General features: G+C 53.5%; 1 protein-coding gene across 1 annotated transcript in view; it reads left to right on the plus strand.

The window, feature by feature from the left end:
• Positions 1-1,809: 1,809 nt before the first annotated feature.
• The window catches only part of DUOX1 (dual oxidase 1), a gene marked incomplete at its 5' end in the record, with an annotated part of 31,112 nt that continues 9,781 nt past the window's right edge, over positions 1,810-23,140 (plus strand). The window contains 25 exons of the mRNA XM_080807460.1: positions 1,810-1,867; positions 3,950-4,033; positions 4,224-4,388; positions 6,329-6,516; positions 6,672-6,873; positions 7,020-7,186; positions 7,629-7,689; positions 7,861-7,957; positions 9,148-9,238; positions 10,229-10,331; positions 10,583-10,755; positions 11,901-12,076; positions 12,261-12,379; positions 12,977-13,114; positions 13,785-13,898; positions 14,629-14,828; positions 15,394-15,579; positions 17,688-17,913; positions 18,184-18,277; positions 18,543-18,718; positions 20,655-20,724; positions 21,099-21,224; positions 21,779-21,957; positions 22,123-22,353; positions 22,895-22,994. Coding sequence (XP_080663586.1) covers positions 1,810-1,867; positions 3,950-4,033; positions 4,224-4,388; positions 6,329-6,516; positions 6,672-6,873; positions 7,020-7,186; positions 7,629-7,689; positions 7,861-7,957; positions 9,148-9,238; positions 10,229-10,331; positions 10,583-10,755; positions 11,901-12,076; positions 12,261-12,379; positions 12,977-13,114; positions 13,785-13,898; positions 14,629-14,828; positions 15,394-15,579; positions 17,688-17,913; positions 18,184-18,277; positions 18,543-18,718; positions 20,655-20,724; positions 21,099-21,224; positions 21,779-21,957; positions 22,123-22,353; positions 22,895-22,994 — 3,524 coding nt within the window. The remainder of the gene's footprint in view (positions 1,868-3,949; positions 4,034-4,223; positions 4,389-6,328; positions 6,517-6,671; positions 6,874-7,019; positions 7,187-7,628; positions 7,690-7,860; positions 7,958-9,147; positions 9,239-10,228; positions 10,332-10,582; positions 10,756-11,900; positions 12,077-12,260; positions 12,380-12,976; positions 13,115-13,784; positions 13,899-14,628; positions 14,829-15,393; positions 15,580-17,687; positions 17,914-18,183; positions 18,278-18,542; positions 18,719-20,654; positions 20,725-21,098; positions 21,225-21,778; positions 21,958-22,122; positions 22,354-22,894; positions 22,995-23,140) is intronic.

Genomic DNA, 23,140 nt, shown 5'->3' on the forward strand with positions numbered 1-23,140 from the left:
GCCCGCGTGGCTTCGGCGGAGCGTGCCCCTGCTCGGCCACGCTTTTTGAGGGAAGGGGAATTCTAGCCCTGGGCCCCCTGCGCCTCAGTTGTTAGCCTGGAGCTAAAATTGAGCCTGTTCAGACCTCTTCCTTCCGCACCTCCACCACCAAAGTTTTGGGTTCTTCGAGAACTGGGAATGCCGGGTGGCCTGGTTTGCTTGGGCCTAAAGGATCTCTGTGGAGGGACATCAGGGGGGTAACTTTGGGCTTTTAAGAGTCCAGGCTTCCCCTCAGCCTTCCCTTGGGACCGGATTGGAATCCCTATGGCCTTGGCTTATATTTCTCCCACCTCAGGGTCACCATTGTAGGACTTCAGGCTGGAAAAGTAGCCATGTGGGACAAGCACAAGGTGGGCCTGTGTTCCCTCCGGAGTTCTGCCACGGCCTGCAGCTTCACTGCCCTGTCATAAGGTTATGCCCTCCACTCAAGGCTGTTAGAAAGTTACTGAACCAATGTTGTTGTATAAATCATTGTGGCTACCCACCCGAAAGGAGTGGTTATTAAGCATGCCCACATTCCTCTTCAGGTTTATCCCCACAGTCTGGCCTGAAAGTTCACTGCATACTTTTCCTGGCTGAGTGGTCTCTGGGGCCCAGATCCTGAAGACACGGTGGAAGGAGGGAAGGGGCAGAGCATCCTAGATCAGGCAAGGACCACTGTGGCCAGTTCAGCATGCCCATCCTTATGGCTTCAACCATTCAGGACCCTGCTTTTCACGCACTATCAAAGGTCACCATGTGGACAGTCTCTGGGATGGAGTGGGTGGAGTGCTGACCTTTTGAGTTATGACAGGGCCTAAGGTTTTTCACTTGTTTAATGGGAGACGGCAAGTTGGGATGAGCTCACCCTCTGGGACTAGACAACCTGTTCAGGAGTCCTAAGGGTTTGGTTTGAGATAAGGCTTTCTCTGATAGTTCCCCAGTCCCACCCCCAGCCCCCAGTTTCTATGCCACCTTTAGAAGATCTTTACTGGCCAGAGGCACTTCCTGTGCCAGTCAAGAGTCCCAGCCTGAGTCCCCTGCTGCCTCTGTTTCCCCGTTGTCCCTGGGTGATAAGTTAGCCTGGGGAGAGAGAGCAGAAAGCTGGCACCAAAGACAGGAGAGCCTGGCACTGCATTCTTTGAGTTCACCAAGAGGAACCTAGCTCCAACCCACCCTCTGTCTACATCACATTTACATAACACCTGTTGCCATTTTTGCTTTGTTCAGCCTCATTCTCACATTTGATTCTGGAAACCATGCTAGGAGATAGACAGTTCAGGCATGGTTACTCCCATTGCTGGAAGAAGTAACCAAGGTCCAGACCAGGTAAGTGACCTGCCTAAGACCACACTCGTGGACTAGCAGCAGCTCAGTATCCTGGCCCCCAAGTAAGGCTCTGTCCAAGGAACATACACTTCAGGAAGCTGGGCCAACGCAAGGTGTTTCAGTTAATCTAAGAAGGTAAGTCCAGGAAGGCAGAGATTTCTGTCTGCTTTGTTCATAACTTAATCTCCAGCTCCTAGGTCAGCCAGTGCCTGATACATAGTGGGTGCTTGTCAAGTGTTTGTTGAGTGAGTGAAAGATTATTGGGAGACCGTGAGTCTCCTGCTCTTTGCACCCCACTGTGATGTTGGCCCAGGCCACACCTAGATTCCCAGGGACCTTCAGAGGCCCTGGCCTGACTCTCCTGAATTGCTGGGACTCATTCTTCCTGTCCTCTTCTTCTAGGAAGAAGAGGGTCTCTGTTTTAGGGTGTTTTAATATCTGAGCCCTATTATCATATTCATCATGGGTTTTTGTCTGGCTCTGGCATGGACACTCCTGGTCGGGTCATGGACAGCCATGGGTAAGTACAGATTGAAGAAGTATAGCTAGGTGCAGAGGAACCCTGCTGTGTCAGCATTTCCTATTTCATTCCTTACAGTCTGGAGGCCCTTTCTCTCTTCTCTGTCTTCTCTCTTTCTTCATAAAGTAAGGACCCCTGATCCCAAATGGGAAAAGACTGATGAGGCATACAAGATAATAAAGGATCCTGTGGTCAGACTAGACCAAAGCTGAAGGGAAGTCACCAATGTTTCAAAGTAATATGAACAAAACAAAAACAAAAACAAAAACAAAACCAAGCAACCACCACTACTAATATGGGTGGTCCGTTTGATTTCATCTTGTTTCTGTCAGCTTTGGACAGTCTCTTACTAGACTCTGAGGCCATTCTCTGAAGTCTGGGTCTCTGAGAAGGAAAGTAGGTTTAAAATGCTACAAGTTAGGACAAAAAAGAGCCAGTTCCTGGAGTGCCTGGGTGGCTCAGTTGGTTAAGTGTCTCCCTTCAGCTTGGGTCATGATCCCAGGGTCCTGGGATAGAGCCCCATGTGTCTTCATTGAGCTCCCTGTTTAGCAGGGAGTATGCTTCTCCCTCTCCCTCTGCTGCTCCCCCTGCTTGTGCTCTCACTTGCTAGCTCTCTCTCTCTCTCAAATAAATACCTACCTTTTTTCTTTCTTTCTTTTTTTTTTTTTTTTTTGAGAGCCAGATCCTTATCATCAGGGGCAGGTGGGGGAGATAGAAGAAAAGGAAGCAGAGAAAACCTTTGGAAAGTCCTATTCTGAATGAAGGCAGTAGACCCCTACAGCTTCTCCCAGGACAGAGCTGTTTCCATTCCCATCCCTTCTAGCTCTCTCTTTGCCTTGACCTTGGATTTTCTTTTTCTTGTTAGCTCTTGCCACTTATTCCCAGGAGGCATTCTCCCTTTTGTTCTCCCCCAAAGACCCTCCCCCGCCTTGTTCTGCCACCAGTTCATCTTTCTTTAGAGATCACATGTATGTAGCTGTGCCAGTTCCTGCCCCAAGTCCGGGATTCTTAGCTGAGGTCTTTGCTCAAACATCAGAGCCTGAGTCATTTTCCTTCTCTGACCTTCTGATGAGTGAGTGTACACACACATGGGAGTGTGGGTCAGGAGAGGAGCTCTGAGATCTTGTGCTTGGTCTGAGTGGAAAGGTAATCAGGAATGGCTGATGAGGGTCCTTCGTTCTGTTCCCTGAAGTGAGCAGAGAGAGAGCTTCCGCCCTGTAGTCTTCTAGTTTGGGGAAAGAAATCTGACTGGTCATCTGATCTACTGACCAGAAGGACCCCCATTCCACTTCTGATCTGCATCCTTCCCTCCCCCTTCACTGCCTGAGTTCTTTCCTCAACAACTGAGTGCTCCCTCCCAGATCCTAGTTTTTGGAAAGTATAATAGGGTCAATAAGAGGAATTACATGAGGAACATGATGCCTCAAAAGAGGAGGGGCTAAGGTTATCCCATGACCAGGCAGTCCCTGATCTGGTCCCCACCCCAGAACCTGGAAAAGAGACCAGAGTAGCAACAGGCCCCAGAGCCACAGCCCTAGGGCCCACACCCTTGCCCTGGGCTCTGGTGAGCAGGAGAGGGCTATGCCCCTCTCCATACTTCCCCTACCCAGGGAGTGGTCACAGCATGACCTCTCCTTCCCTGGTTGGAAGAGTGGTTGGCTTTTGGGGTGCCACTGGCTCTTGCTCCGAATGATATCTTAAGCCTGGGAATGGTTTCTGTCCTGCCTTGTCCCCGCAGGGAGCTGAGGGGTGAGGGCAGTAGAAGGCTCCTGTGTGCCCTTCCACATCACCACTGTTCTCCAGCTCCACCTTGTTCTGGTTATTTGTCAGCACACACCGCCTCTGGCTACACTGCTTCAGTGCTCCCTGCCATGTTTCCACGAGCAGCTGGAAGACTGAGCTTGAGTTTTAATATCACTTCGTCCTCCGTTCTCTCCCTCTGCTGCCTGCCTTCCACACTGGGCTGGGTGTCCGCCTTTTGCTGCTCCTCTTGCCGGGCTCCCAAGAGCCTTATCCTGCAGGCTTACCTGTCCTCTCATGCCCGGACTCGCCCAGCTGCCCCTTCCCTCTGTTCTCACACAGGAGCTCAGAACCCCATTTCCTGGGAGGTACAGCGATTTGATGGGTGGTACAACAACCTCATGGAGCACAGATGGGGCAGCAAAGGTAGGTGAGGGCCAGGTAGAGACAGCCCCAGGGGCAGGGTTGCCCGAAGGGGCAAGGGCTGGCAGCCACCAGCAAAGGCTCATCCATTCTTAAGGTTTTAGGATCTGTGGTATGGAGGGAAGCCTGGGAGAGAGGGGGTAAGGGAGCCTCACTGAGGATTTATCTTTGTCCCTACTCCCTCCTACCCCAGGCTCTCGGCTGCAGCGCCTGGTCCCAGCCAGCTATGCAGATGGTGTGTACCAGCCCTTGGGAGAACCCCACCTGCCCAACCCCAGAAAGCTCAGCAACACTGCCATGAGGGGCCCTGCAGGGCAGGCCTCCCTACGAAACCGAACAGTGCTGGGAGTCTTCTTTGGTGAGGCCCTCAACCTCTGGGGGAGGGCAGCCAGTAGGGTTGGCTGGACACCTCTATGTCTGAGTGGGGAGTCAGGGAGTGAGGGAGAGAAGTGATGGAGGATCTTAGAAATGTGGGTGAGAGATGGAGGGAGAGGCAATGAGATGGGGTATTCTTACCCAAAACTGGATTTGCCTCTTGGAGGGTATTGAGCTAAAAGACACAACCAAGCCAAGAATAGGAAGAGTTTTATTTAGAACAAGTAGGGGAGAACATGGAGGATATTTCTCAAAGCAGTGTCTTCCTGAATAACAAAACTGAGGAAGTTTTAAGCTAAAGGTCCATATGGATTCATGAAGGCACTTGTACAATGGGGAATTCCACCTAGAATTTAGGCAAAAGTCATCTCGGAATGACAGAGTCCAGGGCTTTCTTTTTTTTTTTTTTAAACAATTTTCTTGGGGCGCCTGGGTGGCTCAGTGGGTTAGAGCCTCTGCCTTCAGCTCAGGTCATGATCTCAGAGTCCTGGGATCGAGCCCCACATCAAGCTCTCTGCTCCGCAGGGAGCCTGCTTCCTCCTCTCTCTATGCCTGCCTCTCTGCCTACTTATGATCTCTGTCTGTCAAATAAATAAATAAAATCTTTAAAAAAAAAAAAAAAAAAAACAATTTTCTTTCGGGACACCTGGGTGGCTCAGCGGGTTAAAGCCTCTGACTTCAGCTCAGGTCATGGTCTCAGGGTCCTGGGATTGAGCCCCGCATCAGGCTCTCTGTTCAGCAGGAAGCCTGCTTTCCCCTTTCTCTCTGCCTACTTGTGATCTCTCTGTCAAACAAACAAACAAACAAATAAATAAAATCTTAAAAAAAATTTTTTTCTTTCTTTCTTTTTTTTTTTTCTTTCAGATTTTGTTTGTTTGACAGACAAATATCACAAGCAGGCAGAGAGGCAGGCAGAGAGAGAGGGGGAAGCAGGCTCCCTGCTGAGCAGAGAGCCCCTTTCGAGCCTTGATTCCAGGATCCCAGGATCATGACCTGAGCCAAAGGCAGAGGCTTTAACCCACTGAGCCACCCAGGCGCCCCCAGAGTCCAGGTCTTAATTGATGGAACTCACAAGGACTAGCAAGGGTTGCCATCAATTGTCTGCCTTTAATTGATCTGATATCTGAGTGCGCAGAGGGGTTTAAATCCTGCAAAGATAACTCAAGAATGTGCTTTGGGCAAGTAGTCATAAATCACAAGATGTCTGGGGCCTAAAATGACTTTGCTTAAGTCAATAAAGCTATGTCTTGTATTTCTTTTTCTGGGGAAGAAAAAGTACAGGGAGAAAGTCTGGTTGGGGGAGGCATAAATTTGCCCCACATTGAGCTGTTGATGGGACTGCAGGTAAAGACAGGAATGTGACAATAATCTGGTAGGGACTCTTGGTGGGACCCTATTTTCACTCTTTGCCCCTGTGACTCCTAGGACAGTGTCAGGGCAGGGTTTTGATTTTGGCAAGAGGGTTGGTGGGTGGGGTGTCAAAATGGGGGTGCTAGGGTGGTTGGCCAGACCCCAATGACTGCGGGTTGCTGCTCCCAGCAGGAATGCCAGGCTCGTGCTGGCCATCCAGGGTGTCTACATTTGATTCCCAGTGTCCAGTGTTGCAGTGAGACTGGGAGATTCTCTGTGTGGGCTGCTCTCAGCTGCATGTTGGAGCAGGTGCTCCCAGCCGGACTGCCTAGGCACACTCACCAGGCACCTCCCAGTTACCAAGGAGAAGACCAAACTGGCAATGAAAACAGTTTGGACCAGGGTGTAACAAAGGACTGGGAAGGGTGAAGGAGGTCAAGACTTGGGCTTGCCAAGACTGGCTGAGGAGTCTTTTGAAGCTTGGGGGGAGTTGGGGAAGGCTTATAGATACTTGATGAAGAAGAGAGAATGGTCCTTAGCTGGTCCTTGCCCGCCCTCCCCTGTTGCGGACAGGCTACCACGTGCTCTCGGACCTGGTGAGCGTGGAGACCCCCGGCTGCCCAGCCGAGTTCCTCAACATCCACATCCCGTCCGGCGACCCGGTGTTCGACCCCGACCGGCGCGGGGACGTGGTCCTCCCCTTCCAGAGGAGCCGCTGGGACCCCGAGACGGGACAGAGCCCCAGTAATCCCCGCGACCTGGTGAGACTAGGCGGCCGGGGTCGCGGGGTCGCGGCCGGACAGGGCGGGGCGGGGCGGGGCGGGGAGAGGCTCCCACCCACTCGCCCACCGATACCCGCCTCAGCTCCCCGACCCCTGGCTCACCCCGGCGGCTCACCGTCTCCGTGCCCCCGCAGACCAACGAGGTGACGGGCTGGCTGGACGGCAGCGCCATCTATGGCTCCTCGCACTCCTGGAGCGACGCGCTGCGGAGCTTCTCCGGGGGGCAGCTGGCGTCGGGGCCCGACCCCGCCTTCCCCCGGGACGCGCAAAGCCCCCTGCTCATGTGGACTGCGCCCGACCCCGCCACCGGACAGCGCGGGCCCCGGGGGCTGTACGGTGAGGCGGCGGGGCGGGCTGCGGCGGCCGCGGCGCGGGACGGGCGGGGGCGGGCTGCGGGCTGCGGGCGGCCGCGTCGGCGGTCAGTCCGCCGCTCACGTCCTCCCCTGCGGCCCCCGCGCCCTGCGGCCCCGCGGCGCTTGCAGCCTTCGGGGCGGAGCGAGGGAACCGCGACCCCTTCCTGCAGGCGCTGGGCCTGCTGTGGTTCCGCTACCACAACCTGTGCGCGCAGCGGCTGGCCCGCGAGCACCCGCAGTGGGGGGATGAGGAGCTGTTCCAGCACGCGCGCAAGAGGGTCATCGCCACCTACCAGGTCAGTCACACGCCCCGTCCCCGCCTCTCCCCGCTCGGTAACCCCTACCGCCCCCCCCCCCCACACACACACTGCCCGCTGCTGCGCGGGAGACTCCGCTGCCCCGCAGAGCCCTCCATCCTCACACAAGCAGCCCCCAGAAACGCCCAGGAGGACACTGCTCCCCAGAACTGGAGCTAACATCTAGGAATGGATCCCGAAGATGAGGAGCAGGCCAAGGGCCATTATACACGAGACTTGGCTGTGGTTATTAGTTATTAGCCCACTGCCATCCCATGTTCCCGGTGGGGGACAGGCCTCTGCCCCTGTCCTGTTGGAGTTGCCTCCCTCCTGACTGCCCCTGCCTGGCCCTCATCTCCCACCTAAGCCTTCCTTGGGCTCAGACCGCTCTCAGCGTGGCTGCTCCAGCACTTGTCTCCTTTTGCCCTCTCTTGACCCTCAGAACATAGCTCTGTATGAGTGGCTGCCCAGCTTCCTGCAGAAAACACCTCCAAAGTATGCAGGTGAGGGTAGTATGCAGGTGAGGGGATGCGGAGGGAGAATGGGGGAGCTAACAGGAGTTTTTTGGATGGGGGAGAAGAGGTGCAGAGGGAGGGGGGAGAAGGGGAGGGGAAGGAGGGTCGGTAGTTTAAGGGCTAAATGTTACTGTCCTCTCTCTTCTCCCCTTCCCCCAGGATACCGCCCTTTCCTGGATCCCAGCATCTCCCCAGAGTTCCTGGCGGCCTCTGAGCAGTTCTTCTCCACCTTGGTGCCTCCTGGCATCTACATGAGGTGAGGGCAAAGCATAAACGTCTCTGTGTTAGGAGGAATGGGGATGTCATTTGAGAAGAATCTGCCCTCTGGAGCCCTCAGGAGCCCACAGGAAAGGATTATCAGTCTGAAGTGTGCTAATTTCCCCAGAGAACAGTGAATTTGGAGGGGAGAGAAAATTGTTTAAAAAGACAACATTGTGGTCTTGAAGCACTTTGTGTTCATTTTCCTACAGCTGGTGTATGTATAGCCCCCCAATTAAACACAAGCTAATTGAGGCTTAGAGGGTGAGTCACAAACCCTCCTGGTCTGAAACTTAGGTCTTGACACTACACTGGGGGCATTTGTAGCTATAAGCACAGGACCTGGGTCTTTTAAGCCTTTCTAGGGAATTATAATTAAAAAAGGTGTGAGAGCTGAAGAAAAATTTTGACTCCAAAATAATGAAAAGCAAACTTTAAACTAAAAATATACATATTTAATTAAATGTATATGGAACAAAACATCAGTTTACTTTTTACAATTGCATTATAATTTGAAACAAGTTGTTGGTTAGGAGCACCTGGGTGGTTCAGTCAGTTAAGTGGCTGCCTTCAGCTCAGGTCATGATCCCAGGTTCCTGTGGTGGAGTGCTGCATCAGGCTCTCTGCTCAGTGGGGAGTCTGCTTCTCCCTCTCCCTCTACACCTCCCCCCTGCTTTGCTCTCTCTCTCTCTCTCACTCTCTCTGTCAAATAAATAAATAAAATCTTTTAAAAAAATTCATAGGTTTGATTTTCTTACTCTGGAACAATTTTTAGATATGCCTGATGATATCCAAGAAATCATAACAGTTGACTTATCCATAGACAAGTAATTTCAAAAGAACAACTAAAAATCCTTTCAAAATCTTTTAACTTACATATATATATATGTATATATATATATAATGAATTCTGTCTTTGGGAATTGGGAGAGAAGAGGTGCTCTGAATAGAGCCCCATGTTGTGTGTGTGTGTGTGTGTGTGTGTGTACACACACACACACACACACACACACACACAGAAATGGAGAAAGAGATGGGGGAAGGGAAGCATATGGATGCTTTGGGTACATTTTTAAATGTTTACAATGGCCTGGCCTCTGGCTATATCCAGTCTTGGAGACCAGCACTGACACCTGACTTTAGGATCCCATGGCCTAAGTCATCACGCCCCCACTCTTTGCATTTCAGAAATGCCAGTTGTCACTTCCAGGAGGTCATCCATAGGAATTCAAGTACCTCCAGAGCTCTCCGGGTCTGCAACAGCTACTGGAGCCGAAAGGTCAGCACCAGGGGCACATATGTGGGTGGGCGTGTGTGTGTGTGGTGTGTGTGTGTGCGTGTGCATGCATTTGTGTGCATCTGTGTCTGAGGTATGTGAAGCAGGTGGGCAGTAGGGCTGAGGGAGCCAGGTGTACATGCTCAAAAACCAATCCTCCACCCCCACCTGAGGGCTGTGTGGGGGACAGCAAGGCCTATGCAGGTGTGACACTACATTCATTGCTTCCTTGTGGGTTTTTTTATCCTTTGTCAGCTCCGAGTCCCTTGTAGGCCTTGGAGTATCCCAGCCATCCCACCCCTCCCCCCAAAGAAATGTCCCAATGAGACATACCTAAGGCAGTGTGTGAATGTGTATGTTGAGGGGGGAGCAAGGAGGAGGAAAGAATTCTGAGATTATCAGGGATAATCTGTCCCCCTCAAACCAGGCCAATGTGGGTGAAGAGCATCGACAAATAATTTAAAGCAAAATCTGATACTTTGTGTAGGGAAGAAGAGAGGTGGGAGGAAAAGGGAGAAGAGGAAAGCACAGGAGAGGAGTCACAGAGCTGAACTGAAGAAGACCTCAGTGTCCTCCTAATTGTTTTAATTTAATTTAACTTAAATTAATTTTATCCTTAATGCCCTTTTTATTAAAGGAAAGGTACTGAGTTCAGAGAGGTCCTGTGATTTGCCCATGGTCATACACCTGTTCACTAACAGGGCAAGGACCAAGACCTAGATGTTCTAGTGCCTTTGTCGATCATATTGTCAAGTCTCCTAAGTGGAAGTAAAGTTTTAGATCCCTTGTGTTTGTGGGGACTTGTCTCCCAGCAGTATGAGCTTTGGATGGGGACATCACTCACCCTGAGTGAGGAATCAACCTGTGGAGGAGGAATGGCCTGCTAGTTTCAGAGCAAACACCAGCACCGGGTGGGCCCAAGACACGCACTGTGGTGTGGGGAGATCCTGGCTGCTCAACCTCCAGCCCCACCCTCTCTCCCCATTCCCAAAGCATCCAAACCTGCGAAGAGCTGAGGACGTGGATGCGCTGCTGCTGGGCATGGCCTCCCAGATCGCTGAACGAGAGGACCATGTCGTGGTAGAGGATGTGCTTGGTGAGGCTGAGGCTGTCCCTTCAGCCTGTGCCCTGCTGGCCCCTGGGTGGGGCTTCTGCTGGAGCTCCCGTGTCAGGGCAGAGGGGGTGCCTGGGGCTGGGAACCTGCACTCTTTAACTGCTGAGAGACCTAGTGACCATGGTTCCCTCTGTGTGACTTCAGTCCCCCTGGGGCTGGTTGGAGCCCGGGTCCTGGGCTAGTGTTGCTGTGGTAGCCCCGAGCTCCCTGAGACTTTGCTATTTCATCCCCAGATTTCTGGCCTGGACCCCTGAAGTTTTCCCGCACAGACTACCTGGCTGGCTGCCTGCAGAGGGGTCGGGATCTGGGCCTGCCCTCTTACACCAAGGCCAGGGCAGCACTGGGTCTGCCTCCCATTACCAGATGGCAGGACATCAACCCTGCACTCTCCCAGAGCAACCACACTGTAAGGAGGGGTTGGGACCCAGAGGGCAGGGTGGGAAGGTGAAAGCACATTGGCCCAAGACATGGAAGGCAGTCAGTGAGATACAAACACTAGAGACAAGTCCCTGGGGAGAGGGATGGGACTCACCCAGGTAACATCCCAGTGTCATACACCATGATGGAAGTTACCAGACCAGCAGGATTTGGTAGTAGACCTTGTGACTCTGCAGATCTAGCAAATGTTTGTTGAGCATCTCTTGCATGCCAGGCACTTAATAGACATTATCTCATTTGCTCTTCCAACAACCATCTGAGCAGGTGTAGAAGGTCCTTGACCCAGGGACAAGCTGTATTATTTTACACTTTTTTGATACTCAAGCTGCCTTTGGGGAGTCAACTGTCACGCCCTGAGCTATTGCCTGGGCAAGCAATGTTGCTTGCCAGCCAACAGACCAGTTTTGGTGGCCTTACCGTCTTGGCATAGTGGCATTTCTACAGTTGCATGCTTGCTTTATTGCTTTTGTCCTTACTGTTTTATAAGATTGTTGAAAAGTAGAGAATTGAAAAGTTGATGAAGAAGCACTATGCACATGGGGCTTGTAAGCTTTATAAAATCAATATAAAGTTAGGGATCACCGGGCACACCAAAAGTAGCAAATCTTTTTCTTAACTGGGCCTTGCTGGAATTAAGCTGGGCAAATGTTTGTTTACCTTGCAGAGAAAAGAACTAAAGTAAAGGTCAGGTAGAAAGTGCTGCTCATATAATGTTGAAGTCTGTCTCCAAAAAGTATATGAGGGGATTTGATTTTTAAGAATTTTTTTAGCTCTCAAGAATAGAAACCTTTTCTAACACATCATTCTACTTTTCCAACTTTTGTACTGATTTTGATCCTCAACTTTCATACTTTTTTGAGAACAATCCACATAGGGAACTGGCTGCCCATTTTATTTCAACTTTCTAAAATAGGCAGCTGAGTCTGTGAGCGAGTTTCCATAAATGAGTTAACTTGTGTAAAGCACTCGGAATGGTGCCTGGGGCTTAATAAGTGAGTAATTGTCACTGTCATTTATTATTATCATCCCTGGGGCTGATCCCTGCAAACTACCTCTTTGCCCCAGGGCGGGTGCCAGGTCCTTACACTCACTGCTATCCCTTCTTGGCCCCAGGTGCTGGAAGCCACAGCTGCCCTGTACAACCAGGACCTGTCCCGGCTGGAGCTGCTCCCCGGGGGGCTCCTGGAGAGCCATGGGGACCCTGGGCCCCTCTTCAGCACCATCGTCCTTGACCAGTTTTTGCGGCTGCGAGATGGTGACCGCTACTGGTTTGAGAACACCGGGAATGGGTAAGGCCTGCCTGGGTCCCTTCTCAAACTTCACCTTGGCCTGGGCCCCAGGCCCTCTGTGTATAATGTCAGCAGCCCCTTGATTCCCAGCTGGCCTCCCCCTCTCCTTGGCCCCTCTGGAGGCCTGGGCTAGAGCAGGCATTTCTCTCCCAATACAACATCTCCCCAGCTCTCCCACCCCCAGGCTATTCGCTGAGGAAGAAATCGCAGAGATCAGAAACACTTCCCTGCGGGATGTCCTAGTGGCTGTCACCAGCATGAACCCCAGTGCCCTGCAGCCCAATGTCTTCTTCTGGCATACGGGTGAGTGGCCCGGGGGATGCTTGGAGAGGCCTGGGGTCTGGTGTCTCATCCCTCCTCAGCTGTGGGCCTGGTTCAGGTGTGGCCAGGCAGTAGACTTCAAGGAGGCAGTGAGTCATTGTTCTGCCCTTGGGAACTTTGGTTTTTGGCACCAAGGTGGCCACATGTGGCTGTGTAGATTCCCTTCTGCACAGTCCCAGGGGGTACCCAAGTGGGGGCAAGACTGAGACTCAGGGAGACCTAGGGAGGAGACTCCCATCTGCTGGGCTGAGCCTGGGGTGGGTGTGATATCAGGAAGGCCCAGTGCAGTGAGGATATCCTAATCCCACAGCTGTGACAAGGGAAGCTCTGTGTGTGTGTGTGTGTACATATGTGTGTGTGAGGGAGAGAATGGCTGAGGCTCATTTTTGACCCCACTTGCTACCCCACTAGGCAAACACCCCATTCTTGGCATAATGACAAGGGTAAGCAGCTCCCACTCCTCTGCTACCCAGAGGCCCCCCCACCCTATGTTTTCTGCTACCTTAACCTCCTCAGTGATTCTGTACCAGAGCCTCTGGCCCAGCACCCTCAGAACTCTAGCTTCCTCTGCCTCCCCAGGAGACCCCTGCCCGCAGCCAAGACAGCTCGGCACCGAGGGCCTGCCAGCCTGTGCTCCCTCCATCGTGCGTGACTATTTTGAAGGGAGTGGATTTGGCTTTGGGGTCACCATCGGGGCTCTCTGCTGCTTCCCCCTGGGTAAAAGTGATGGGCAGGGTGGTATTGGGTGAAACGCGAAAGCCAAGGGGTGGCAGTGGGGTGGTTTCATCTAGGACACTGACCATGCAGAGTACTGTTTTTTTGGGCGTATGACGAAAACATCAGAGCAGGAGGGGACGTGAGAAGTGTCTGACCTGCAGATAAGTCAGCTTCAGGGAAATTTACCTTTCTGTCCTCCTGGAGTCCCTCCAGGGCCCCGGTTGGTCAGGAGACGCAGGGAATCCAAATCTCACAGTTATTTGCAGGAGCCTGGGCCTGGGAAACTGTCCAAGGCAAACCCTGCCTGAGAATCAGTTGAGAACTAGCTGGGGCAGAGGCTTGAGACCTAGACTTTGGCATGGCCATGTGTGAGTCCACCAGGAGCATGGCAGAGCAGGTCCAGTCTCTGGCACAAGGACTCTAGCCTTAGTCTCCGGCTGGCAAGGGACCTGAGTGGTGGAAGCTGCAGAGGCTGTGCTGGTCTCTTGGATACTCAAAGCTCCCTCCCTACCCCCCAACCAGGGAGCTTCACAATTTGAGACAACTGAATGAGCTGATCTAAGAGGTGGGGAAAGCAAGGGGTCTTGTCCGTTAAAGGGGCCACTGATCTCGCCAGACCCCCCCCCCGCCCCCGCTTCCTCTGAACATCCTCCTGCCTCTGCCCACTCAGTGAGCCTGCTTAGTGCCTGGATTGTTGCCCGGCTCCGAAGGAGAAATTTCAAGAGGCTCCAGGGCCAGGACCGCCAGAGCATCATGTCTGAGAAGCTCGTGGGGGGCATGGAAGGTAGGTCTGGAGCTGCCAGGGCAGTTCGGGGGAGGACATGACTCAGAGCTGCAGACCACCCCCACCTCAGCAGCCTAAGGAAAAGGCCTCCCTTTTCTAGGCCTCCAAGCAGATCAGGGCAGGTGGGAAGAGCCATGGAGGCATCAGGTGGGCTTTGGACCTGGACTCCTTCGCCCTCCATAGATCCTCCCCATGGTCCCACAAAAAGGGGGTGTGATGGACTCACGGGGAGGAGTCACAGGGCTCTGACTACATTTCATAGGCTTACCAGGACTCTTTAGAATCCTCAGCAATGGATGCTGTGTGGCATCTTACCCTGGAATTTCAGGCAACAGAGAAGAAATTAATGGAAGTCCAGAGTCACACTGATGGAGGACTGGAATCTGGATTCCACCACTTGGGCTTTTGGGCCTTAGGCAGATTTTTTTAACCCCTTTAAACCTATTTTTTTCTTATCTGTTTAACAGGAATAATAATAGCACTTACCTCACAGGTTTATGAAGATTAAATTAACTAGTTCACTCTAAGTGATTGGTACAGTATTGAGCACACAGTAAACACTCAGGAAATGGTAGTTATGCTTCACATGGGCTACAGGCAAAGCAGGACTCTTGGGGAGGGACCTCTGTACCTAAGAAGGGGCCAGGAGCTACAGAGGCCTTGACCTAACTCCAGCCTGAAGCCGGCCTCGTTCATCCTGGCCTCAGCTGACCCAGCCCTGTCTCTCCAGCATTAGAATGGCAGGGCCACAAGGAGCCCTCCCGGCCTGTGCTGGTGCACCTGCAGCCCGGGCAGATTTGCGTGGTGGATGGCAGGCTCTCTGTGCTCCGCACCATCCAGCTGCGGCCCCCGCAGCAGGTCAACCTCATCCTGTCTGGCAACCGTGGACGCCGTGCCCTGCTGCTCAAGATCCCCAAGGAGTATGACCTGGTATGGCCCATCTGGTCCCATTCCTGGGCCACAGCCAGGGAGGCGGCCAGGTGGAAGGGAAGGAGCACTGAATCAGGAAGGGTTTCCGGCTCTGGGCCTGTGGGGTGACATGATTTCCCCAGTGCCTTCTTCTTCCTGCGCAGTCTTCCCCCCTTTCTAAGGATGCCCCAGTGGGCCCTAGCTGGGAATCCTTGGAAGAAGTCAGGCCCTCTTCCCTGCCCTCTGATTATAGGATCTAGTGAATTGTTAGAAATTTTGGAGAGGAACTCAATCAGAGGCTGGTTTTCAGCTCTGTCTGACTCCCGGTCAGCTCCATCATCTGTCCTCCCTGCCTTCCCTTCTCTTCTCCAGTGTGAACAGAGAGGGAAGGATGGCAGCAGACATATGTATCTGAAGGCAATCTCTGCACCTATAAGCGAGCCCAGAACCCCACTGAGTCCAGGACAGAACAGTAAATCCCTTTTATAAGGGCACTCTTTCCAGTGGCCTCCGACAGAACTCACGCAAAGCTCCTGGCCCCAGGAGGCCTCCACAAAGGGTTGCTCTCCCTGTCACCACTCTGTAGGTGCTGCTATTTAACATGGAGGAGGAGCGGCAGGTGCTAGTGGGCAACCTCCGGGCGGCCCTGAAGGAGAGTGGGCTGAGATTCCAGGAGTGGGAGCTTCGGGAGCAGGAGCTGATGAGGGCAGCTGTGACGAGAGAGCAACGGAGCCACCTCCTGGAGACCTTCTTCAGGCACCTCTTCTCCCAGGTATGTAGCTAGGCTCGGGTCTGTCCGTGCATGTCTGCCTGTGGCGGTCCCCTTGCCTGCGTGTGGCCATGGGGTGACTCCAGGGAAAGTCAGGAGCCCTGACACTGATAATCAGGCCTATTGCATTTTTGGCACAATCACCTGGCCTTTCTGAAAGAAGATGCTCTGACGCCTACCTGTGCGACTCCAGGGAGGCCACGTCAGAAGCTTATCTACATGTGTCACTCAGCTTTCTCCTCAGGACTGTCCAGCCTTTCTGCCCTCACTTAACTCATACTGGCTAAAAGGCTGCAGAAAGCCCGGGTCAGTGTGGGGGCAGTGAGGGCCTTTTGTCCCCCCCTCCTTGGTGGAGTGCAACTGGCAGAGGCCTCCACGGGGCATTGGTGCCCACCTTGCATACTTCCAAGAACTACTGAGAGGATGTGGGGAAACAAGCCAGGAAGAGAAATGCAAGGACTCAAGTCCCTATCTGGGACAGAAATAAAGTAGCCTGGGTCCAGGAGGGTGGAGAGGAGAAGCTTGGTAGAGATAAGATCCATCCAGCCCAGGCTCCACTCAAGGACTCTGTCATGCCTCTGGGAAGAAGGAACAGCCACAGAAGGGAAGATAACCAGCACAGAATGATGGCTACAAAACAGCTAGGAGCTTAGCAGTGTAGGTGTTCAGAAAAGGTGGCGAGCCTTCAGACTGGTGGACAGTCATGGTTCGGGTCACATTTGGTGAGAACTTAAAAAGAGGTGGAAAATTTTTGGCTCAGAGGAAAGGAGCAGGAGGGACTGCACAGTGGTGCCCAGTAGAAGGGCAAACAATTAATGTTTGAGGAGAAGGAGCAGGGTTGGCTGGCCTGGGAGAAGATTTGTGAGGGAAGCGGCCATTTAATGGTCATTTACAATGTGCCAGGCACAGGTCTTTTGTCATTTACTCCCCAAGCCCATTGAACTGGAGTATGCACTAGAATGGAGGGATCCCCAGGAGAGGAGACTCATTGCCAGGGCCCGGTGGGGGGGGGGTGTGTGCCAGAGCACCTCTACTCAGTTGGGGACCCATCAGGACTACAGGGACTCCTTGTGCTGGGGGTGCGAGGGTGGACTACTATGACTTGGGGGTAGCTGCCAACCCTCTCTGTCTGCACAGTGCTTCCAGTTTTCGACATTTTCCACACAGTTTCTCTTGTTGATTCTCACAATAGCCCTGTCAGACAAGTAGAGCACATAAGGAAAATGAAGGCCAGACAACTGGAGAGACTTGCCTGTGGTCACACAGCAAGTGGGTGGCAGAGCTGGGACAGGAACCCGGTCTTTTGCCTCTAGCCCCAGGCTCTTTCCACTAAAGCTCCTTGTTTGAAGCAACAAGGTTTGCTTCATGAAATCATAGTCAGGTTTGGACTAGGGGCCCCCGGTTGACAGGCAGGAGAAACAGGTCCTGTGGCCTGAGGCCTGCCTCCTTCCCCCACTGCCTGTTCTGATGCTCGGGAAGCTCCTGGATGGGATGCAGATAGCCCACTGTGAGAATTCTCCTTTCCCAAGCCCAGCTTTTTCTCAACTCAGCTTAGGCTTTTTTTTTTTTTTTTCCCAGTCAAAACTCCTTTGGGTGTAAGAGCAAGTTTGTACTGACAAAGGATCAGTTGACTGAGGCTACAGTGATGTCTCAGGAATTCCAAAGGGAGGACTGTGTCCTGGTCTGGAAGGGGCGAGGAAAGGGAGAGTTGCCAGCCAACAGGGTCACTTACTTCTCTCTCTTAGCCTGCCTGGTTTTCTCTGTGTGTTTACTTCCCTCTGTGTCTCTGAGCACTTGGAAGAACATGGTGGTCCACAACTTCTGAGTTTTCTTGTGCTCAGGTCAAGACAGACCTGGGACCTCTTAGTCCCATTCCACATCATCTGCTTGGATCAAGTGTGCATCCCTGGTCCACCCAGCTAACACAGAGGACCAGAGCTCTGTAGAACAAATGACCCCAGGGACCACCTGCAGGGCACAGGGCAGGTGCTCAGGAGATGGTGGGGGGCAGATACCTGGAAAAGGCGGCTCCTATAAGCCTCAGCTGGACTTCAAATCAAGGATACCTTGTCTCCTTCTCTCTCCCTCTCTCTCCTGCTGTCCGGGGGCAGGTGCTGGACATCGACCAGGCAGATGCAGGGACCCTGCCCCTGGACTCATCCCAGAAAGTACGGGAGGCCCTGACTTGCGAGCTGAGCAGAGCTGAGTTTGCCGAGTCCCTGGGCCTCAAACCCCAGGACATGTTTGTGGAGTCCATGTTCTCCCTGGCTGACAAAGATGGGAATGGCTACCTGTCCTTCCGGGAGTTTCTGGACATCCTGGTGGTCTTCATGAAAGGTAGGGGAGAAGGGAGTAATGGTCCAGGTAGGCAGTGATGGAAGGGGCTAGAGACTGAGGCTGGAGGGTAGCTGACCCATTGGAGATGGGGAAGTGCCAGGCCAGGTCTCCAGCCACAGCAGACATCTGGGAGCACACAGGTAGATATCAGGAAGCAGAGTGACCCCTTGTTGTGCTCAGCAGTGGGTCACACTCATGTGAGGCCCCTTCTGGCCAGCCTGGGGTTTAGGCAAGTAGGTTGGGGCTCTCACAGGGTCCTCCTCCTCCCAGGCTCTCCTGAGGAGAAGTCTCGCCTTATGTTCCGCATGTATGACTTTGATGGGAATGGTCTCATTTCCAAGGACGAGTTCATCAGGATGCTGAGGTTGGTCCTGTGGGATGGCCAGAAGAGAGGGCCAGGACAGGGACTGCTGGAGGAAAGGAGTGGGGGCATGAAGGTGGGAACAGGAGGGTAAAGAGCAGGGGCCATATAGCCGAAGACTATTATAAACTAGAAGGGGGCTTGGGATTTGGCCAGTTGGGGCCCTTCTGTATGGGCTCCGAAGGCCTGGTGGGATGGCCAGTAGGCCCTCTTGTCTAGGCCTCAAGCTTCTTTTTGGGGCCTGATGGCTTCCCTCCCCCATCCCCAGGTCCTTTATCGAGATCTCCAACAACTGCCTGTCCAAGGCCCAGCTGACAGAGGTGGTGGAGTCCATGTTCCGGGAGTCTGGCTTCCAAGATAAGGAGGAGCTGACGTGGGAGGACTTCCATTTTATGCTGCGGGACCATGACAGTGAGCTCCGATTCACGCAGCTCTGCGTCAAAGGTGGGGCGGCCTGGGCTTGGGGCTGACTGGCGTAGCCATTAGACACAGCAGGCACAGTGCCTCGGGCCCACCTACTTTTAGAAGCCCACAGAAATGTTTTAATCTCTTTAAAATCAGAAGAAGGAATATAATAATAATGAATAGGTGGCAACATATCCAGCCTGGATTATATCCTTCTATATACCAACATGACTGTAAAAAATATTTACCTTTTATAAATACATGTATTTACTTTTCTTTTAAGGGCAGAAGTGGTTTAGTAAGTTGTCAGTGCCTAGGGCTCACAAGAGCCCTAATGCAGTTTTGCCCCAGGGGTGGGGGGGCAAGGTCGGGATGGGGTGCAGGGACAGCAGATAAGATTCTGCCTCTCCCGGCTCTCTGTCAAAGCCCCAGTCCTGGGTGCCCAGCACTGGGGGAAACAGTGTCTCCCTGCTACAGCCCGGGCCATATTCACCTGAGCTAGGCGGTTTGGTGGCAGGTGTTGATGGGGGGGAGGGGTGGCTCTGGTTTTGTTTGCCTTTATATCCCTTGTCTGCGTGCTCAGTTCGTGTTTGCTTGAGTGAGCGGAGACCCACTTCTGTTGTCCTTCCCCGTATTCCTGTCCCACTCACGTCTGACTCAGGTGGGTGGGGGTTAGAGCCAGGGTGAGGAGGGGGCAGGTAGCAGGACTCCGTGGCCTCCTCCAAGCCGTTACGGTACCATTACATTGTCTCACTGGGGCATGTTGAGACCAAACCCAGCCCCTCCCAGGATTACGAGAACATGGGGGAGCTGAGCAGCTCAGATCAGGGAGAGGGGCGAGTTGGGCAGGACAGAGCTGACGCTCTGGTCAGGGCTTCCCCAGCCCGGGGCTGGAGAAGAGCTGGTGCAGTGCAGACCCAGTACTCCCGATTCTCTGGCTTCTCACTTTTCCCAGGCAGCCAGGGCAGTAGGCACCTGGGCCTGAGGGCAGAGCAGGGGCAGGTGCCTGGAGATGAGCCCAGGCCAGAGTCCCAGGAACATCCAGCCCCAGGGGTGGAGGACCAGTCTGGGGGAGTGAGGATTATGTAGAAGAGTACCTCTGAGTCCTATCTTGTTTTGCTTTTAGTTGTTGTTGTGTCTTGCTGTTTCCTTCAGATTTACTATGAAACATTTTAAACAAACCTACAGAGAAGGTACAAGAATAGCACAAGGATCATCCCTTTCCCTGTGCACCTAGATTTGCCTTTTGGTACCATTTTGCCCCTCAATGCTTAGCCCAGACAGAGAGGCATGGGTGGCTCATGGAAGAGTATCCCCCTCCCCAGCATTTTATTATGAACATTTTTATTTTTTATTTTTTTTTAAGATTTTATTTATTCTCTGACAGACAGAGATCACAAGTAGGCAGAGAGGCAGGCGGGCGGGGGGGGGGGGAAGCAGGCTCTCCGCTGAGCAGAGAGCCCAATGTGGGGCTCCATCCCAGGACCCTGGGATCACCACCCGAGCCGAAGGCAGAGGCTTTAACCCACTGAGCCACCAGGTACCCTGATTATGGACATTTTTAAACAGAGGAAGGTGGCAAGGATTTTATGGTGATCTCCATTTATGCACCTCCTAGGGTACATTTAATTCCCAGTAGCTTTTAAGCTGGAGGGTTTAGCAGGGGTTTTGTGGCAGAATGGTCTCAGCAGGAAGGTTGTACATAGTTCCTGAACTCTATCCCATAAGCTTGATTCCAGTTCCAGGAGTGGGGCTGAAGGTAGACACGCACCCAGGGGACACTGCCTGGCCAACTTTGTTTCAGGCCTTCTCCCTGCCCACTCATGGTTGGGACTGGGTCCCACTGGGAGCAGAGGTTAAGGCTGGGGCACCCAAAAGGCAAAGGTACTGGCCAAGGACCCTCTATGGTATGGATGTGGGATGAGTGCCAGGGCTCCCTGGGCTCTGGGCCCTGAGCTGCTGCTCTGTGTTACAGGGGTGGAGGTACCTGAAGTCATCAAGGACCTGTGCCGGAGAGCCTCCTACATCAGCCAGGAAAAGATCTGGTGAGCTCTCATTGGGGAATGTTGGAAGGAGGGCTGAGGTGGGGGATTGACTTTTCTCTCCCCTACTAGCCTATGTAGTGCCTTCACGCAAATTAGAAAAAAGGGCTCCTCACTCTAAGCAGACACAGCCCTGCACCAGGAAGAGCAGAGAACCTGCTGGATTTCAGCCCTCACCTACTTCCTGGGTCAGATGCTCTTGTGAGGGGCACCACAGTGTGTGTATCCCCAGGATGTAACTCATTCTCTCTCTAGGTCTCTAGAGAATCCTGCTGTCCCCTGGCTGAGAGCTCTGACCCCTCTGAAGACAGACCGGGGCAGCAGAGGATCAAGTGGCTCAGGTGGCCAAAATCCTCTCTCTCTCATTCCTGTCCTAGTCCCTCCCCCAGAGTGAGTGCTCGCTGTCCCCACAGCAACGCTGACGTGGAGTGGACAGCACAGAGACTGCAGTGCCCCATGGACACAGACCCTCCCCAGGAGATCCGGCGGAGGTTTGGCAAGAAGTACGCCTGCTCCTCCCCTTAAGGCCAGGCAGGTCATCTGTCCCTTCAGCATGAAGGGGTGAAGGCAGGAGGCAGAGTTCATGCCCAGGGAGATCACAGTCTGACAAGATGGTCTGGTACATTGATAATTAGAGTGTCCCACTGATGACTGGTGTAATAGTGGTCAGAGCAGGAGGCTTCAGAGCTCAAGGAAGTGCTCACCTCTGCCTGGGAAGTCAAGGCAGGCTTCCTAGAGGGGGTGTCTTCTGAGCTTCCAGCAAAGGGTGAGAAGAGAGCAGGGTAAGAAGGGCCAGCTGCAGACTGGGAGGGGAGAGGGCTGTCTGAGTGTGAGTGGGAACTGGGCTAGAGGAAGAGCATCCCCTGGGATAAACTGACCAAGTGAGCACGTGCAAGGCTGTCCCTACTCTGACTGCTTGAGGAGTGTGGTAGAGCCTTTGGGGGTCTGCACGCTGTTTGGCTTGAGCAACTGATGGCCTTTCTTTGCTCTGGGAAGATGGGTTTGCACTGGGGGAGGGGGCACTCCATAGCCAGAGCCAAGACTTCCTGTCTCCCAGGGTCACATCCTTCCAGCCTCTGCTGTTCACGGAGGCTCACCGGGAGAAGTTTCAGCGCAGCCGGCGCCACCAGACCTTGCAGCAGTTCAAGCGCTTCATCGAGAACTACCGCCGCCACATCGGCTGTGTGGCTGTGTTCTATGCCATTGCTGGGGGCCTCTTCCTGGAGCGTGCCTACTGTGAGTGTGGGCAGCCCTGCGGTCCCGGCTCCTGCGGGCCCAAGGGGCCTTTTTGAACTCGAAGAGAGGCTGTGGGGGAGGTGGCCGGGGTTGGCCCTTGACCTGCCTCTGCAGCTCTTGGTCCTTTGCACTGCTCTCCCCTCACCCGTCTGGGCTCCCCGACAGACTACGCCTACCGGGCTCACCACACGGGCATCACGGACACCACCCGTGTGGGCATCATCCTGTCCCGGGGCACGGCTGCCAGCATCTCCTTCATGTTCTCCTACATCCTGCTCACCATGTGCCGCAACCTCATCACCTTCCTGCGAGAGACCTTCCTCCACCGCTATGTGCCCTTTGACGCCGCCGTGGACTTCCACAGGCTCATCGCCTCCACTGCCATCATCCTCACAGGTAGGGCCCCGCAGTCCCAGGGGTTCTGTCCACGTCCTCCTGAGCCCTGCTGCCTGCCCCTCTGCTCTCCTTTGTGCTTGAGTGTAAGCCCCGGATGTCCTTCTCAGAAGGATGGAGCTGGCCCCATGGTGGTGTGAAGTGAGCCCAGGAGCCCCCCACATGCTCTCTTCCCATGCTCTCAGGGCCCCCTCACCAGCCTCTAGCTGACAAGCTACCCACACCCCAGAATGAGGGCACATCAATGCCATCTTTTCCAGCTTTTATGTGGTAAAATATACTCTTTGAGAGAAACCCAAAGAATGAACTTCCAATGGTATAATTTCAGATTCCTGTGGCTGTGCTGACAGATGGTATATATGGGGCACGGCGGGGGTGGGGAGGGACAGGAGGATGATGAGAGACCAGAAGTGCAGACCCCTAGGGTCCTTCTTCAGGCCCGCAAGCCTGGGTGGCTGGAATCCTCCAACTTGGGCTGAATGGGTTGAGGGCCCCCACCAGGCCTCCCCCCTGACTCACTCCCACCCTGTCTGGTCTTCCTTAGTCTTGCACAGTGCGGGCCATGTGGTGAATGTGTACCTGTTCTCCATCAGCCCACTCAGCGTCCTCTCCTGCCTCTTTCCTGGACTCTTCCATGACAATGGGTGAGTGAGTGGGTGACTGTGTGTGTGCGCGTGTGCATATGTGTGTGTATGTGTGTGTGTTTGTGTGTGTGTGTGTGTGTGTGTCAAGGTGGGGGATACTTTATGGATGGAAAGAAGTAAATTTTCTTGGCTCAGAGGAGAGTGTC

This window comes from Martes martes (genome assembly GCF_963455335.1).
Source record: "Martes martes genome assembly, chromosome: 7".
NCBI lineage: Eukaryota > Metazoa > Chordata > Mammalia > Carnivora > Mustelidae > Martes > Martes martes.